We start from the raw sequence: 19,979 nt of genomic DNA, 5'->3' as shown, positions 1-19,979 counted from the left end.
GAACAAATTAAATCATATTGGACCAAGTACAGAGCCCTATGAGACGCTACGAGTCACATGCCTTCTACAGGACTGTGCACCTGCAATAACTACTATCTGGTATCTCTCCATCAACCACTCTCTTATCCACATTACCAGCTTCATGTCCATACCATATGATGTAATTTATATATCAGGATTCCATGCGGTATCCTATCAAACCGCTTTGCGAAGCTCAACAGTATGACCATGTAGCCTTTACCTTTATTCAACTCAGCTGTCACCTTATTATAGAAAGGGAGTAAGTTACTGAAGCATGACCCACCCTGCATAAAGCCATGCTGTTCCCATACAGTATCCCATTCCATATGCTAAATGATGATAATTGGTTTATAATTAGCTACTTTGGTCTTGGAAACACCTTTATGTAATGGAACTATTTTTACTTCCATCCATTTCCTTGGGACTCGACCCGAACTGAGACAAATTAAACAATTTAGTCAATGGGTCTACCAATTCTATAGCATATTTTTGTAATACACGAGCTGATATCCCGTCCAATCCCATAGCTGTATTGACATCCAGATTCTGTAATATCCTATGTCACTTGACTTACTCCATCCATACTTCCACAATTAATCCCTGTCATATCTATTACTGTAATACTATCACTGGATGATACACTCTTGCAAAATGATTACTCAGTAATTCAACTAGTTTGTCTGTTTCAGTCACTACACCACCTGCATGCTTCAAAATCATTCTACTGTGGTCCTCCTTTCTTTTGCTTGCCACATATTGAAAGAACTTTTTCAATATGTTTTTTTACTTAGATTTTCCTTTTCTATTACTTGCAAGTTATAATTTTATCTTCTCGTGTTTAGTTTGGCAAAACTTCTTGACTTATGCTTTTAATTCACAGACACTTTAAATCAACACTTTCATGCATGTTCAGAACAAAAATTCTCTCTCTCTCTCTCTCTCTCTCTCACACACACACACACACACACACACACACACACACACACACACACACACACACACACACACACACACACACACACACACACACACACACACACACACACACACACACACACACACACAAACTATCGAGGGAAGTAATTTAAAAACTCAGTGGGAGTTTTTATAATGACACTTTGTCTTCCGAGAAAAACCATTGCCCTCTGTTCGTTTTCATAAAATTTGATAATAGTCAAAGCAAACGTAGTTGTCATGGTGATAGGAGCTCAACCCAAACAATACAGTCTTTCAGAAACACCGTTGGGGGTGCCACGAGGTGAAATCACGTTGCCTTGAAAAGGAGCAATATAGTTGACTGACTCTTTTAACTTTGGATATTTGAGATATGTGAATGTAGTGTTACAATATTTCATCTAAATTGCTATCAAGTTATTTTCATAATATGTCTGATCGTTCGGAACCGCCAGGATAATAAATATCAGGTATGAGATTAGAGATTATTTCACATATTAGTCTACTGAGAGTTAATAATATTTAGTCGGTTTGCTTTGTAATGAACACAAACTAGGAGGTATTTTCAAAACGTTTAGTAAGGTTAACGACATATATCGTTTGCTCAAACGATGTTTTTGTACATTTCTTGAAACTTGAGGAAAAAATTATTTTACGTAAAAAAATGAACTATGGCGTTATCGAATTCTTAAAATATTATAAAAAAATAAATAAATAAATCTACGAACGGTTTTATTTTTTTATTTATTTAAAATATTATTACATTCAAAACTTGATAAAACAAAATCTCTATCAGATATTTGGATACTTAACAGAAGAAAAACGTTGTGCTCCGAATATTATTATTATGTGACACCTCCAGGGAGTCCAAAGGCTCATCGACGGAGAGTGTGCCAACAGCATCGAACGATTGTTCCCCTTCCAACTGCACTGAAACTTGCTTAACTTTTGGCGAGCCATTAGTAGCAGAGGCTCTGCTAATCGACCAACCATATCTAGTTATGTTTTTGTTACATCACCAAGGCAAACTTTACGTTAAGTTAATGCTTGTCAGTTTGTGTTTTGTGTTTCAATTAAAATAACACCAATCTTCATGACCAGCGTCATATTTTAGATTGTTTTCAATTTGCAAAGAGTAAGATGGGGTGAAGCCTTTACTTCAATGAATAGACGCACGAAGTATATACGCTGAAAGAAAAGTTGGAGCTATTATATACTGTAGAAGTAGTGAAAAAAAATGCAAGTAGATATAAAAACAATCTGTTGCATGTGCGATCATCGTCTGCCTAGGTTTATTATTTATTCATTTAAACTTTCTGTCTTGGAAAAATCAAGGAAATAGAATACGCACTATCTCACAATATAAATCGTTGTGTTTTTTTGCTCACCAGCATTTCATTCAACGGTAGTTTATGTCTAATTAGTCTGAAATTATTAGAAAAACATTTTTGCAGGATAGGTTAATGACTAAGCATAAGAGCCGTTAACAACAGCATAATAAAAAAGCATAATAGATTTAATTTTTGAAACTTAAAACATAACGAAATTTCTGTAAATTATTCGTCTTTTTGAGTATGTAACGATGAATAATTTTAAAAAAAATAATAATTGTACCATCGTATGAATATCCTAATAAAGATATCAGTTCATACGAAGGCGCAGTCATTTCCTTTTAAACCATTAACTATAGAATGCTAAAATATTTTTATTAGCATATATTTTAATATTTAGCAGTGTACGACATTCTTTATCAAAATTCTGCAGATTCGCTGATTATAAAATGGTCACCATAATTAATATTATAAATAATAAATAATTAATAAATAACGATAATATGAATAAATAAATAAATAAATAATAATTAATAAATAATGATAATATAAATATGGAATCCCATAGGTGGATGCACAGCAAAGTTCTGTAATCGGTAATGTTCTATAAACCTCTATTTCATCTACCTCTGTTTGAGCAACTCTGTCTTAGCACATTCCCAATTCACGGACATGAGGCAAAATTATTATTATTATACGGGCATCTACATGGAGTCAGTAGACTCATCGCCGGAGACCCCAACTATCCACACAATATCTATCATATCTCTTCTTGAACTCATTGGCAAACGAAACACTCAAAACTGAGTCAGTCAACGTATTCCATTCATTCACCACTCTCCAAACGAAAAATCTAGACCTAATAACCTTGTTAACCACACTCTTACTTAATTTCCAGGGATGACCTCTTGTTCTTGCACCACTATCCCACTGCTGAAATATTTCCCCTGCATCAATCTTATAAAAACCTTTTAATAGCTCAAATGTTTCCATCATTTGAGTTACCCAAAAACTCTCAATCTATCAATGTAGGGAGCATTCCTTACACTACTCACCAACTTGGTCACTCGCCTCCGAATCTTTTCTACCACTTCCTCATCTTCAAGGAATCCAGGCGATAATAATCACGTACATGGCGATTATTTCAAATAACACTTCGAGTTAGTCAACTTGAATGGTTTCTTCTTCTCTGGGTAAATAATTACTGAATTTCGCACCATGCACTGAACATTCGAATTGTCAAGTAGGGATGGGTTTATCTGTTTTCAACTTCAGCTGTATTATACTTTTCGATGCCTGCGCAATAGCTCTCCATGAGGGGAACTAACGCGTAAAATATATTTCGAAATTACCATTGCAAATGACGAGCCATTTAATTTCCAGAAAAAAAAAAAAAAAAAACTGTATTTCTTCTAGTTAATATCTTCGAAAGGATCCGAATGGATGAAGGGGGGGGACGACAGTGGCTTCGATGCTTGGGAATTAGCGTTGTTCAATATTCAGTATCATAATCAAAAATTAACTTTTCGATTTTAAATGAAACAAGTACATATAAACAAAAGCATATTAACATTTGGCGGATGCAGTGCACTTTAATAAACAAAAGCACGTTAAAAGCAAAATCATAAATAAAAATTTGTGTTTTTCACTCATTTCGGTAAGTTCGACTCGAACGTTTGGAAATATTATCACACATTTTACCACCTGTGCATGTCTTATCCGCCTGGAGCAAACAAAGCTTTGTTATATATATATATATATATATATATATATATATATATATATATATATATATATATATATATATATATATATATATATATATATATATATATATATATATATATATATATATATATTTTAATGATAAATACTACTAGTTTAGGCATATAGCAGCCTTCTTCAGGTATTTATAAAGGAAAGGAATACTAATAAACATTGAATTATTTAAACAAACTGGAAATTACAGGTACAAATTGCTTCACATAATCGATACATAAAAACGTTGTATTTTTCAAGTTGTTCCAACTGGCGTGCCATGTTTTAAATTTAAATTCTACTGAACCCGGTCCACTTAAATAATAATTTAAGTTATAACATCCCAGATAGCCATGCTGCAGTTATTCAATATTGGCGTTCACGTGAACTTGCGCGCACAATTGCAACAAACAATGGCACGCCAGTTGGAACAACTTGAAAAATACAACGTTTTTATGTATCGATTATGTGAAGCAATTTGTACCTGTAATTTCCAGTTTGTTTAAATAATTCAATGTTTATTAGTATTCCTTTCCTTTATAAATATATATATATATATATATATATATATATATATATATATATATATATATATATATATATATATATATATATATATATATATATATATATACAGTGCTTTTTTTCTAGAAAAAAAAAGTTGCCGGAACTCACATCTTGTTAAGCTTTTTATTAAAGAAAACGATATTCAAATCTTAATTTAAATGAAATATAAAGTAGCTTTTGCTATCACGCACTCGCATAAACGAATTAAATATAATTTATCTTCAGTATTTTTTTTTTTAATTTTAGACATGATCAAATGTAAAATTAAGCAAACGAATTAAAATATACAACCAAAGACCAAATATAAAAGCAAAAGTAAATTTGTAAAAACATTATATAATTTAAGAGAAGTTCATAGTGTTTTCCAAAGTGTTGTCCAATTCTCGTCGAACAAATCGTCTCGACTCATTTCTTTGCTCTTAGTATCTAAGGCTGAATGTCGTCCTCTAAGTAAACACAGATCAACATACTTTGCAGATCTAAAAGTCTTAAAGGTGATCCAACGAGTTTGATGAATAAAAGTACCGAAACTGTTTTATTCTTCAACGAAGCTCTTTTTTGCGGGTGATAATTAAATTCATCTGCGAAAATCTGCGTTCACATTCACTTGATCAAATGGGAATGGTATTCAGAGCATGCACCGAACCCAATAGTTTTTCTGGGTATGTCTTATCGAGAATGTATTCATGGAATCCACGAATCATTTCTCTTTCATTTAGTTACAGTCGGATTGACAAATTTCTAATTTCCGCCACTCCGAATGTTAGTTGAGCATCAATATCTCCAGGACGATGTTTTTGGTCAAGCACGCGAGTCCAAAGTGCTAACTCAACATCTTCGCTATCAAGCCAACTCTTTTCAATTGACTCTTTCAATTTGGTATAAAATGATTTTGGGTCAATAGGAGGATTATTTTTTGGAGCTTTTTCGTTAAGTAAAACTCCACGAAAGCGCAGATCGCGTACAGTAGCTGCAGAACATCTATAATAGGGTCCAAAATTCTGTCTTCGTTCTTCAAAAACTTGTACAAGTGCATTTATTTTTTTGATTTGCCTTGAAAAGGTTCATGCCACTGTCTTGCAGGTCCAAACTTAATTCAGACAATTCTTGGAGACCGTCACACATCAATCCTAGATCCAATAAAAATAGTCTGTAGATGTTATTTTTCTTCTTAAGCCATCATAAGTACATTTATCATTTATCTGCAAATATACGTTTGCATTTATCTATAAATATAAGTACATTTATCTCTCCCAGGATCATGCATCACATCTTCAAAATGATGCACTGGAGATTCAAAATTATTCCGCACAACGGAAATTAGTGACACCCATCGAGTACTTAAAATTCTTCCAATTTTCAGCAGCTCAACTTCAAGTGATTCTTCACATAATGCAACTCTCTACTGTTTTTTTGGCGAAGCATGGTATAGGACATAAAGTTTATCAATAAATGATTTGAATCTATTGATTCCTGAAATTTCCTTTACAGCATCACTTACTGATAATTCTAGTCTGTGATTAGCAAAATGGCAAACTATGATAGAAGGAAATGCTTCTGACAGCAATTTTTTCACTCATCTTTTACACCCTAACGTTACAGTAGTGCCATCGCATGCTAGAGAAACTAAATATTTTTTAAAAATAATCTTTTGTCATCCCATAATGGTTAAGACATTGGAGTAAGGAATCAAATACACTTTTTGCTGTTACGTTTTCAAGTTCGATCAAGTCTAAAAATAAATTTATCGGTGAATTAATTCCAACACCTTCGATACAGCATCGATATACACCATGAGAGTGGTTTTATTGCTTATTGTTGTTGATTCATCAATTATCAATGAAATTATATTTTTGGATTGTACGATTTCTTTAAACACATATTTTCTCATTCCTTCACTTACATGATTCACGATGTTAATAAATGCATTTGTTGAATGAAGAATATGACCCATTTTCAATTCCGTATAGTTCTTGCAGATCAATTTCACTTTCAAAGTTATGGAATGATTGGTTTTCCTTTGCTACTTTATATGCAGTTCGAAAACATTTTGCGGTTATTTCTTTTTCACGAGATAATGATTTCAAAAAAAACATTTTCAAGAGTCTTTTTTCGGCTTCAGAAACAATTTTTAACGCTGCTTTGTGTGCAGCAGATTCTCTGTGATCGAACTTTTTTTTTTCTTTCGAAGTGAGCTTCCTATCTTTGCCAGAATATGTAATCTCAGTGTTGGCCCATTCTTTGAAAATTTTCATTCCCATCTTTGTTTCAATTCCAAGAGTTCTAACTTTTCTGCAAGGTGTAAAGCCAAGTTTCTTTTTGAAAATATACATCCATTCATTTTTCGAGCAAAAATCATTTTTTTAAAAAATTTAATGTCCATCAATTCGGCCAGTCATTTTCAGTTCGGCCTTGCTCCTCAAGATTAGCTAGAGATGATGCGAAAACATCAACTGCCACCATTATTTCCATATTTTTTGAGTCGGGTCTGTTATTATTCTGGGCTTTTTATTAATGGGACCGGTGGTTGAGAAGTAATTGGAAATCATTTTCATTTTCAAACTTGGGGTCAGACTTTTATACTTAAAAAAAAAAAAAAAAAAAAAAAAAAAAAATTGCTAAAAGGATATGAAAATAATGACGTTAATTCTACATCAATTCACTAAAGATATTTTTTAGATAAATAAGTCTTTTACCGAAAATCTTTCGCACATTGTCAATATATATATATATATATATATAAGAAAATGAGAAAGCCTTTCGAATACTTCAAAAGTGGTCATCAACTCATGAGTAATTTCGTTTACTTTGGAAAATGAGTCCCGTTAGTAAGTAGATTCATGCACTATTAACTATTGCCGATAAGACTGCATGTGTGTTGATTACTAAAATACTGTTTTTATCACCTTAAAGCCAATTAGTTATTTCATTTCTGTAGAGCTATCTGTTATTTATTTAGATTGTGTTAGTAATTAAAAAAAAAAAAAAAAAAACTTGCCATCTCATTCAAGTCGCTGATTCTTTAATTTCAAACAGTTTCATAATTGATAATTAATAGTTATTTTTGGAAACAATTATAATTATCCTTAAAATAATTATAATTATCCTATTAAATTTTTCTGGAACAATGTTACATATCGGGGACTCTTCTAAGGTAGAAAAGATATTTTGTTCCCAAGACAGTCATTTCAAAAGGTTCCTCACACCTGCCATGTACGTCAAGCTGGATGATTCAATAGTTCCACCTCCATGTCATTTGCATGTCAGATTCTGTGTGAAAACTACGTATTTCGATAGTTCAAAATGTGTTTCTTCTTCTTTTCTTCTGTATCTAGTGCTCTTGTTCCTCTACACTTGTCCAAATATAAACGAAAAAGGGGGAAAAAAAAAGTCACTTGGAATATAAGACTTATACAAACGTTGAGCAGCAGATAAGACAGAATAAAAATTAGATTGAAGCTTGCAAATATACTGTATTTTGTTTAATAAATATTTGGTTCAATAACGGGAGTACAGTATACAGAACTGTTGAAATGACCCTCATAGAAGTTACACAGCTGATAGAATATCTTGCTCATTGTTTATTATTATTATTATTTTGCTACTAAAACAGTAATAATAATAGTAATAATAATAATAATAATAATAATAATAATAATAATAATAATAGAGCAACATATTCTGTCAGCCGGTTTTTTTTTCTATTTGCTCAGATTCTTGTTTAAAGAATCGATAATTTATAGCCGCAAAAATAATCAAGATGTACGTCTATAGGAATTATCGAGAGATGAAAATTTTCAGAAATATTTCCTTTTTCATATTTCAGAAAGATTAGCAAAACAAGTCTTTAAGTACAAGCCATTAGGGAAAAGAAAACCAGGACGTCCTCTTAAACGATGACTTCTAAAGCCATGCTAGGCCTAAATGCTTGATACGCATGATGATGATGATGATTTCCTTTTCACTGCTATCAAACACTTTTGTATGTGTGTATGTCTATGGGTGTAAATTTCTGAAGATAGGTGCAGTTTCCCAACTCGGGAAGTTTTCATCGAAATCGCTGATCACATATTATGAAGTGACATGGGAGTAGCTAAACAACCGGTTTATTATTATTATTATTTTTTTCTGTTTGAATGACTTCAATTAGAACGGTAAATGTTGTCTTTTAAAAAGTCATAAAATAATGCTTATAAGTTTACGAAATTATTATTATTATTATTATTATTATTATTATTATTATTATTATTATTATTATTATTATTATATTCACACAATTGAAACAGCCAAAAGAACAGATATTAATCACAACAGTCTGACTGCTGGTACAGTTTCTATTCAAGAACTAAGAAAACACGTCTGTCAGGTGCCTTCGTAAATTATGGACTGTTCCAAGTAATGCAGTTTTTATTTTATTATTTTTATTTTTATTTTTTTTTAAGTTCTCTGCTGCTAATGTGGTTACTGGATGATTGCGATGTCAATAATCCAAACTTGTCGATGTTCAGTAATAATTAATATCAGCTCTATTGGGGTTCAAAGTCCGATCGATAGTTTAGAGACAAAAATACAATTAGGGGACGGTAGATGATAGATAGTATAAATAGTGGCGTGTGTAGATTGAGGATTAAGTAGTATGGAGACGGTAGGTTGTGTGGAACTTGGATTCCTTGGAGGTGTAATAATAATAATAATTATAAAATCTCAGAGAATTTTTCTTCATTATTTTCGTTTTCCAGTACTGTGTCAATTTATGCAACCACCAGTTACCTACCTCTGATAACTAGTGTCTCATTTTTTGCCTAAATACCAATCCAATACAAATACCAGTCTTGGCAACTTGATCATGGCAGTATTTGCAATCAGGAGCAATTTTGCTGCTTGCATTGATCAGCTGTTATTACAGTTTCATCTTTTTGATCGCGTAATCTACAGTTTTCAGTTTTGGCTTTAATTGATTATTGATTAAATTAATTAAACTGATTCGGTGTCTCGCAAATGTTGGTCATATAAGTGTTGAGTTTTCCAGCTTCCAAACTAATTACTTTGCTGTTCTTTCTGGTAAATGAATTTATTTCCAATTACTTTTAGATGACTTCTTGTGAAACGTCTTGGAACATTTGCTCAGTACTGTTATCGCTGTAATTTTTTAAACCAATTTCTTCTTCTTCAACAGCTTGTCTTATGCAACAGATCCCGTTCGCCTAGCAGACGATATACAGTCGGTCAACATTACTTCATGGATGTTTAGTGAATCATGTATAGTCATTTATGCTTTATACGGTTTCGCGTGTGTAACAAATTCGTACATCGCCTTATTCCTTTCTCTCCTTCAACACGAATGGACTCTTCTTGTTGAAGGAGACAAATGGAAAGACTACAGTGCGAGAGGAGACTACGGCTTGCCAGCCGAGGGTCTTGTATCTGTAGTCAGACAGTACAAGTAAGCACATGCAATGAACAGCGCTTTATGGCAGATGAAAACACGCTGTCAAAACTTGTGTTAGCAGTTAGTTTGAGGCTTTGAAGCGAATGGTTTGATACTGTACGCAAGCACACTATGCGATTGGTACAGTAGCGTGCTGCAGTTCACGCCGAATAGCTCGTTGGCGTATTAGCCCAGAGAAGAGGCTTACAGCGCAGTAACTGTATCAAGTATTCCTTGTCATGAGAGTGCCTGCTCCTGGTCATTGTAACAGAAAACGAAATTATAATGCGAGATTATTAAATTAAATTTAATTAATTAAAGGAAATTAAACGTGTCCTTGCCTGAAATGAACAAACACTACGCTTTAATTTTGACAGTAGCGCCTATCACTAACGCCTCTGTCAAAAGAACCTTCTTGGCAATGAAACGAATTAAAACTTACGTAAGAAGCTGAAACTCAAGACAGATTAACCAAATTATCATTAATTTCCAGTCCAGCATTCCATGATGAAATTAGAGACATTCTGCCAAACACCGACGTATAGAACTTACAAAAGTAGGATCCATACGTCGGTGTTTGGGTGTGGAGAAGAGTGTGGAGATAATCACCTGATTATCTGACTTCGCCACCGTTACTTTCACCCAGAACTCTTACCAAATTGAATACAAACCAAATATCCTCCTCCTCCTCCTCCTAAACAATGCCCAGGTTCACTTGCGGGGTACAATTTGGTTGAGATATGGACCAAAATAGCAGCGTCTGTTTATCGACATTTAATGGCAAGTGACAACTGTGGCTAAGTGGACCAACAGTGTAATGAGTTTGTGAAGTACTTAAGTGTACATATAGTTGCTGCATGAATACTGTATGATTATTATATTTTAAATTAGAAAAATTAATCCAGGAAATAATGCCTATGGACACCATAAACTTTATTCTAACTTCATTAATTTAAATTAACAAAGTGCATACTATGAGTTTAATGATAAAATTTGTAATGATTATCACAGTTCTTGAGCAACATGAATTTCTATTGGAACTTATTTTAGTTGTAAAAAATTGCTGTCATCTTGTTGAAAACAAAAAGTTTCAGAATTTAATTCCTATGTTTACCTTCTACCATTTTTTTTAAACAGATTTTTCTTGGTGTTCATGTTCGTGTGGATTGAAAGCCTAGTGATTTCATGATGGGATGCATGGCACAAACAACTACATCTGTTTCAGTGATATCACAATATCAGAGAGTGAATAAGTTATGAGTATCTAGTGCAAGAAACTCAACTTGATTAGGCATGCTTCACCCTGAGCCAAAGAAGAGAGGAAAGGAGAATAGAGATCCTCGTCCTCATGAAATAAATGCTTTGCAAGATGTTCAGCCTTTTGAGAGTTCTCAAAAAGTAAGTTATATGAGAGAGAGGGGGAGAGAGAGAGAGAGAGAGAGAGAGAGAGAGAGAGAGGGAGAGGGAGAGAGAGAGAGAAATTCTTAATGTCATTGAAACGAGTCCTATCAGTTCTTTTGAAAGCATTAAAGCAGTTTAGTGAGTTATTACAATGTATTTAAAAAACGGTACTAAAACTATCACACTTCCCTCATTATCATGTAGCAAATTATCGACAGATCAGTATTTCAAGAAGGCGTAGACTTAATTTCAACTCTAGTCGCCGACTAGAGAAACCTTTTCTAAACCTTTCTTCGACCACTTCCCGAATTAGTCGATTTCTAGCATGGACAAGTGGGTCCCCCCCCCTGGAAACTTGTTTTTTTCATCCCACAAACTCATGAAAATCGACCGTACAACTCACATTATTTCATGACATATCCTGTTAGGATTCGGTACCATTATATGGCAGCACTTCTTTACCTGCCTCTTCATCTGTTGCACTTATAATTAGTGATAGTGATGAGCCAGCTATCTCTGATTGGCAACCAGTGGAGATTGAGCTGCTCACTCAGTCTTCAAAAGCGAGATAGAGTTAAAAAGCCTCGCCTACTCCCTATAAGGGGATAAAAGTCATTAGCTGACTGATTTATTTTATTTAGTATTTCATGAGTAGTGGTGGTTGGAGAATTTGGTAAAGACTAAATTCAGGAAAGGGTGTATAGTTTTGTGAAGGGTACGGCATGCTTCAGTAACTTTTTATAACAAAGCGAAATCTGAGTTGAATAAGGATTAAGGCAACACAGCGATACTATTCGACTTCGCAAAGATGAACAGAATGCGGCAAGGAATGCTGATATATATACAAATTGCAGCAAATGCTGATGGAAATGAAGTTGGTGATGTGGATAATCGGGTAGTTGATGTAGAAATACTAGACAGTAGTTTATTCAGGAGCCTGTGACTAGTAGACTGCTACAGGGCTCTCTACTTGGGCCACTACTATTTAATCTATACATTAATGATGTAGTAATTTATCTGGGGAAAAATATTTAGTTGTTGAAGATGATGCAAAATTAGGTACAGCAATAGCCATAGAACCAATCTTGAAGAGTTTACATCAATAATTACATTCGAAGTTAATATAACATTTCGATATTATTAAAGTACATGGACATGAAGCTTATACGAGGGGAATGAAAAGTTCTGATAAAAACCTAGAACAAAAATTAATTAATTTTATGCCTTCTTATATATCCTAAAAGACATTAGCACACTCAGGATTTAATCTTGTGGAGGGGGGGGGAGAGTTGAGTAGACGATTTGAGAATACACACTACGCATCGCATACGACTGAGCATTTGCAATGATCGCTAATTGATAAGTAGTATAGAAATAGAAGACACGACACAACATAAATTAAAAAAAAAAAAAGAATTTTAATTAGGAAAAGATTTTTGGAAAATTTTCTAGTTTTTTTCCTTTTTCTTCGGGGGGAAGGGTCCCATCCCCCCCCCTCCCACTGCTAAAAGAAAAAAGAACAAATTATTACTTGGAACTTCTTTGGGAGATGGACCGAGTCCTGGACTCTTTATCCCTTCATTTGATTTTAGTTTGTGTATGAGAGGATTATTGTGGGTAAATTACCCACTCATTGTGACCATTGTAAGCTGTATTAGCTTCATCTTGCGATGAAGAATTTTGTTTTTTTATGTTTGAAATGATTTGAGGGTTTTTGATTTGATTTTATGTTTGAAATGATTTCTGTAAATTTGGAGGGGCGTAGAATGCTGTTTTCTGAATCAAAATTGCTCGTCTTGTATGACTTGTTTGTTATCTGTTGCTTCTTGAATCCGTGTTAGTATAGCGCGTTCGGCTATCTTGCCTTCTTTCATGTATAGGCCGATAGTTCTGTGGGAATTGTGCATTTCCCCCAGGTTTTGGAATTAGGAAGACATCTGCAAGCTTCCATCGCTCTGGGAAATAATTAAGCCGAAGGATGGCATTGGTGATGGCTATCAGATGTATAACCCCTTTATGTGGGAGAAGCTTGAGCACCTTGTTCCTTATACCATCTGGACCGGAGCCTTTTTGTTGGTTAGTTTTCTTATGATGTCATATATTTCTGATGGTGACACGGATTGGTTGTTGGATTGGAGTGAGGCGTTTTGAGTTATTTTACGCACACTTGGGTGTGGATTTTTCTTATGAAATTTAAATCTACATTGGCATAATTGGGACTGTATGGTCTTTCTAAGCTGTCTGCAAATGCTTCTACCTTTTCCTCGTCACTGTAGGCGATTCTATATTCTCCTTGGATTGGGGAAGCGTGTTACGTTTTGAACGAAGTGATCTCATCATTCTCCACAACGATTGATCCTCTGTGTTTAATTGGTGTATTTTGTTATTCCAGAGTTCATTACGATGATCCTTTAGGGCATACCGAACCTGGTTTGCAGTCCTGTTAACTGCCTGCTTATCTGCGGGATCCAGTGTTCTGTGATATTTTCTTCTTAACCTGTTTTTCCTCTCGGATAAGACATTTTATGTCCTCTGGGAGTATATTTGGTGGTGCGCATTTGGTTGTATGTGTTACCTGTGATACTGCTGTTAGTACTTGCTTTTCAAAGGTTTTTACTGCTTTTTCTATGTCTTTAGTGGATATTATATGTGGTACTGGGCCAAGAATTTCCTGGAAGGCTGAGGGAAGTTGTTTCCAGTTTATAAAGGTGGAGGTATTTTCCGTTAAATCTTGTGTGGTGCCTAGTTGCAATATGATGGGGTTGTGATCAGAACTTAATTCGTTGACTGCATGTATTTGATAGCTGTGCGCTATGTTTTTTAATATAGTTATATCAAGTACATCAGGACGTCCGGTTGCTCCGTAATGTGTGGATTCTGTGGGTCCTATTACTGCTATGTTTCGTGAAGTAGCATAAGAATTGAGTATTCTTCCGTTGATATTTGAGTTTCTGCTATTCCAGGCCGAGTGTTTGGCATTAAAATCTCCAACTATGATTATTGCTTTACCTGCATTTAATATTTCGTCCAGATCTGAGTTTGTTTGTTTTTTTTTTTTGGGGGGGGGGATGTATGCTGCAAATACGATGATACTGCTTGTGTTCTCCATGTGTATTTCAATTCCTGTTGTTTCCATGTGTTCTATTTGAGGTTGGCGATTGCGTTGTGTTTTATACTTCTTTTAATGAAGATGACAGTTCCTCCTCCTCTTGCATAGGTTCTGTCTGTGCGGTACATGGTGTAGTTGTTGATTCTTGTCTTGTCAGATGGACGCAAGTGTGTTTCATTTACTAAGATGATGTCTGCTTGGGTTTATACCGCGAATTCCTGTAGTTCTATTGCTTTGTTGGGTAGTCCGTTAGCATTCCAGCTGATGATCTGTAGAGGGTTGGGTTTTATTTTGCCTTTATCCATTAAGGATTGCAGAGAACAAAATCTGTCTGTGTTTTAGAATGATGTCCTTGGCCTCTTGTGTTAGGTCAGTTTGTCGGAGTTCTGCAAGCATCTCTCCTATGCAGCTTGTTATGTTGAGGAGATTGGTCTTGCTGGCTTGCTGTGGGTGGTTTGTTTTGGGTTTGGAGTCTTGTTGGGTTGGTCTTGCAACTTCTGCATATGTTCTTCCGTTTGTTGTGGAGGCTGTGATTTGTTGGGTGGGTCTGCTTTCTTGCACGGGCTTGCTGCTTTGGGGTTGTATCTTCTGGTTTTGGGGATGTGCCGTACAACCTCTGTAGTTGGCGGGGTGTGGGCCCCCGCAGTTAGTATATTTCGCTGGCTGGGTGCGTGGTTTCTTGCATTCTAGTGTGTCGTGTTTTCCTCCACATTTCACACATCGGAATTCTGCTTTGCAGCATCGCTGTGCATGACCGAACTTCTGGCATCTGTGACATTGTGTTATTGTGGATTTGCGTCTCAGAGATTCTATTTTTATAATTAGGTCGCAGATGGTTTGGAGGTCGTATATATCTTTCTGCTCTTTTGATATTTCGACTAGGATCAAGGGGTAGCGAGTCTTGTCTGCACTGTGCATTTGGCTTACCTTAATGGGGTTAAATCATTTGTTATGTAGGTCTGTGGTGACTTCTTCTGTTGATATTGTTTCTGTGATTCCTCTTAGTACTACTTTCAGATGTTTGTCGCTGTAGAGTTGGAATGTGTGATACGGTAGGTTGTCGTTATCCAAGAATTTTGTAATATTTCTGTAGTCTGTCGATGTCTTAGGTTGAATGCGTATTCCTTCTTCCGTGTTTGTTGCTTTTGTGAAGGTAATTCCTGTTGTTTTCAGAGCGGTGGCGATCGATGCCCAGTGTTCCTTAACCCTTAGGATGACTGGGGGTATTCTTTCATTTGTTCCTTTGTCTCTTTCTGTTTTTTTTTTTTTTGGGGGGGGGGGTACTTCTGTCGTGTTAGATATTTTTATTTTCTTTTGTACTTTCTGGAAGTCTGTGTGCGATTCTGCTGTTTGGTAGGCGTTGCTATGTGTTGCTTGTTCTTCTGGTTGTGGCAAGAGTGCTAAGTCTTGTTGAGGGTGTGTGTCGTCTTCGTTGTTTTGGTCGTCCATGATGTCGTCTGTGACTGCTGCAGGGGGGGGGATGTGTCGCACAATTTTACCTTCCCAGGCCAGTTATCGTTTAAGAGTTTTCCTAATCTTAGGAACTCTCTGTAAACTTCTTCGAACGTTAGGGGCATTTCCATGGTCTTTGTATTGTTAAGTTATATAGAGAATTGGCTGCTACTAACCTTGGTAGGATTTTCTGAGTTCTGGCATTCCGAAACGCTCCTGTAGTCCTTTTTGTTATAAGGTTCCAATACTTCGAGAATAATCCGTCAGTAAAACTACTGTCTCCTCACTTCACTATCTCGCTAACAACTCCAACAAATTATTACAATTGACAATTGACATTCATGCCTTTAGGGGTGAAGCAAGATGGTTTTCGTATTCCCCGCTATCTGTTGTGGATACAGTGAGGGTAAAATTTATGAGCAGTTTGCTCGCCCTGATTGGGCATGGAGATTATGCATCGTTATAGGAGGTTAATATAGTTTTGGTCTTCTATGTTTGATTATGTCCGTTGCCTTGTATGCAGCAGCTTGCTGAACCAAATCGTTGGGGTGTATGGACGTCTTTAGGAAGAACTTAGATGCTAAGGATTGTAGGAAAGAGAAAATATAGGGAATATTTGTATCTCTATGAAGTTGATTGTTTCTAACATACCATGGGGAGTTCAGAATCATTCTCAAGCACTTGTTCTGCACTCGCTGTATTTTGATAATGTTAGCATTAGAGGTATGGCTCCAGGCTGGAGAGGCATAGGTGATTATAGGACGAATCGCAATCTGGTATAGTTGCAATTTGATTATGTTGCTGAGTTTGCTATTTCTATTAATTAGCAGATGAATCTGAGCGATTGCTTTAAATGCTTGTGCGCACGTAGACGTAATGTATTAGTTGAAAGATAGCTTTTTGTCGTGAATTACACCCAGGTATTTTGTTTCTGTTTGCCAGGAAATTTTAGTATTGAATAGTAACACATCTCCTGCAGGAGATATTGGCCTTTTCGAGAAAAGAATGGCTGAGCTTTTTTGGGGGGTTGACTTCCAATCTCCATTTGAAGAACCAACCCTCCAGCTTTAGAAGGTTTTCTTGAAGCTTTCTGGTAACGAAGTGGGGTCGGAGAGATATGGTCAGTATTACTGTATCATCTGCATACAGGGCCAAGATGGAAGACATCGGATTGCGTGGGATGTCCGACATGTATACAGAAAACAGTAATTGAGCCAGTAGGGATCCCTGCGTCACTCCAGCAAAGATATGGTGCTGGGATAAGGTAGAACCGTTGAATTTGACTTGTATTGATCTGTTCTGAAGATATGAATGAATCAGATGAACCATTTTTAGTGAAGTACCGGCCAAGATAAGTTTGTGTAGGAGTTCAAAATACCAGATTTTGTCAAATGGTTTTGATAGGTCTAGAAAAACAGCTCCTGTGCACTGGCGCCAGTTATAGCTGGTGATGATGTATTTCACAATTCTGTGGGTTTGCTGGGTAGTACTATGGTGTTGCCGAAAACAAAACTGTTCTTTGGGGGGGGGGGATGTTTAGATCATTTACTGAGGTTTGGAGTCCTGAGAGGATAACCTTCTCCGCAACCTTACCCAGATTGGAGATGAAACTGATTGGACGATAATTTTGCGGTAGGTGTGGTCCTTGCCTGGCTTATGTATAGGGATTGCATCAGCCAATTTCCAGGTGGAAGGAAAATAGTGAAGTTCTTAAGATTGCATTAATTATAATGGTCAGGTGCAATACAGCTTTTCGAGGCAACAGCTTGATCACCCTATTCGAAATGCCGTCTGGTCCAGGAGCTTTATTGTTCTTTAGTTTTTTAATAATATCATATAATTTAATATGTGGATGCAATATGGTCAGCACTGGTATCTGGGAGTTTTAATACGTGTCTGACATGTCTATGAATTTTATATATGTGATTGAAGTCTAGATTTCCATATGCAGGTTTGCACTGCTCTTCCAAATTTCTTGCCATGTCCTCCACCTTGTTTGCATCAGTGTGTACAAGGCCCTGGTCAGAGAATATTGGGGGAAACATTCGCCTTTGTTTTTGATGTTTCTTAGTAATTTCCAGACAGAGTGATCAGTAGGCGAGAAAGAGGCTAATTTATCTTCCCATAGATGGTCTCTCTCTGTGCCCTTGAGTGCATCTCTCACAGCCCCAGTAGTCTATTTAGATTTGTTTTATCGTGTGGCGCACGAGTGTTACGAAATCTTTTCCTGGCTCTGTTTTTCTCCCTGATCAAGTTCATAATGTCTTCAGGCAAACGACCAGGCTTGTGGACAGAATTGTAGAATGTGGCCACCGTTATGGTGCAATTAATTAGTTGGGAAAGGCTTGTAACTGCAGATTCTATATCGTCTTTTGTGCAAATGTGAGGAACAGGACCAAATTATTACAGGTTTATGAAACATGGCTAAAGGGTTTTAAGATATGTTCTTTCTTGTGGTTCTTTCAGTTGCTTTACTGTCATTTTTGTTCGATGTGTTTATCAGAACTTTCGAGACCCCCGCCTATTCGTATTTTTAATATATATATTTCTTTATTATATATTTTAGCTGTGTGTGGCCGTTTTAGATAGTCAATAGATTTGCAGCATGGGAAAAGGTGAACGAATGGCAATTTAATTTTGGAAAATGTAGGTTATGCATTCTAGAGTGAAAGGATTACCAGCTGTGAACCATATTGATGGAGCTGTACCCCAAGAAATTGATAAAGCTAGGAAATTTGGTGTGTTGGTTGATGACGAGGTGAAGTTCGGAGGAGATATTGCAAAAGTGGCTAAAATAGCATATAGGATTACCTGGTTATTGAAGAATACCCTGAGAAGCAGAGATAAGCAGGTCATTATACGAGTACTTCTTTATAAGGTAATAAAGATTTGATTTTAAGTTTTGTTAAATCCTGATCTAGCTTATTGCGTACAAATCTGGTCACTTGGGTTACTCGAAGATGTGCAAGAAAGAGAGAGAGAGAGTTTAAAGCTTTGTAGGTTACAGTGTCTGGCTAATAGGCGGATAAGAGACATTTAAGTTGCGCTTATGGGAGGTTTTATAGTATTGCTATGAAGGCTATTTTTCAGTTGACCAATGTGAAGGAAACTAGGTGTCAGCTCTGAAAGTTAGTCGATCTCTAGCATGGACAAGTGGGTTTTTCCCCCTGTAAACTTGGTTTTTTTCGTCCCACAAACTGGGACGAAAAAAATAGTAAAAGGATGTGAAGTTGAGAATGAGTTCTAGAGTTCTAGTTGAGAGTGGTTTGTTAATGAATGAGTTCAGGGAATAATATGATTGATATTTTGCTTTGAACTCATTCACCGACTATTTGACCTGGATTGTACAGGCATTGTTGGTTAATGTCGATACTAGTGGATCTCGTGAGTCTACGGACCCCATAGAGATGTGCATATATATTAATAATCCGATATGATCCCCATTATCCTCTTATCGGAGGTTTCAAAAGTACCGTGTTCAATCTCTAGATGAGACTTCCCTGATAATCTATTTCCTTATATTCACAATATTAATGCTAAGTGTAACTTTTCATGCAGGAATTACTTCATGAAAAAATCGCAGAGCCCTCTCCCTCATTACAGGAAAATGGATCAGCTATTCAATATGCAAATTATGCAGTCTGTGAAGGAGAATAATCAACTTTTTGCTCTTGCAGTCATTTGACTCTTGTATACAGCTCGATAAGTTTACAATACTTCAGGGGAGGAAGGGAGTGATGTCGGATGTCGTCTGGAAAAATGTCTGTACATGTGAAGTCATTATTCCTAAGGAAATTACCAGAAAAAATGGAAGTCGACAGGAAAATGAGCCCCAAATACGACCAGGCAAGTCTTAAATGAAGAACCAACTCCTCGTTTTAGGAATCAGCGAAGGTTGATTATCTCCACTTGCATGTGAATGTCAAATTTCGGATTAAATTTAGAAAAATTACCAGTG

At 35.8% G+C, this 19,979-nt stretch overlaps 1 protein-coding gene across 2 annotated transcripts in view; it reads left to right on the top strand.

Annotated features, from left to right (window-relative positions):
• Positions 1–1,313: 1,313 nt before the first annotated feature.
• Positions 1,314–19,979, top strand: part of LOC150101714 (uncharacterized) — a 70,009-nt gene continuing 51,343 nt past the window's right edge. For both annotated transcript variants that reach the window (XR_016549082.1, XM_090400972.1), the window contains exons 1-2: positions 1,314–1,445; positions 11,197–11,457. Coding sequence is in view for 1 of the 2 variants with exons in the window: in XM_090400972.1 (XP_090257098.1) it covers positions 11,353–11,457 (105 nt within the window). In the remaining variant the exon portion in view is untranslated. The remainder of the gene's footprint in view (positions 1,446–11,196; positions 11,458–19,979) is intronic.

This window comes from Typopeltis vanoorti, chromosome 11 (assembly GCF_054136105.1).
Source record: "Typopeltis vanoorti isolate ZY-2024b chromosome 11, IOZ_Tvanoo_1.0, whole genome shotgun sequence".
In the NCBI taxonomy this organism is placed as follows: domain Eukaryota; kingdom Metazoa; phylum Arthropoda; class Arachnida; order Uropygi; family Thelyphonidae; genus Typopeltis; species Typopeltis vanoorti.
The sequence above is the reverse complement of the archived record's forward strand: the minus strand, read 5'-3'. Positions and strand labels throughout refer to the sequence as shown.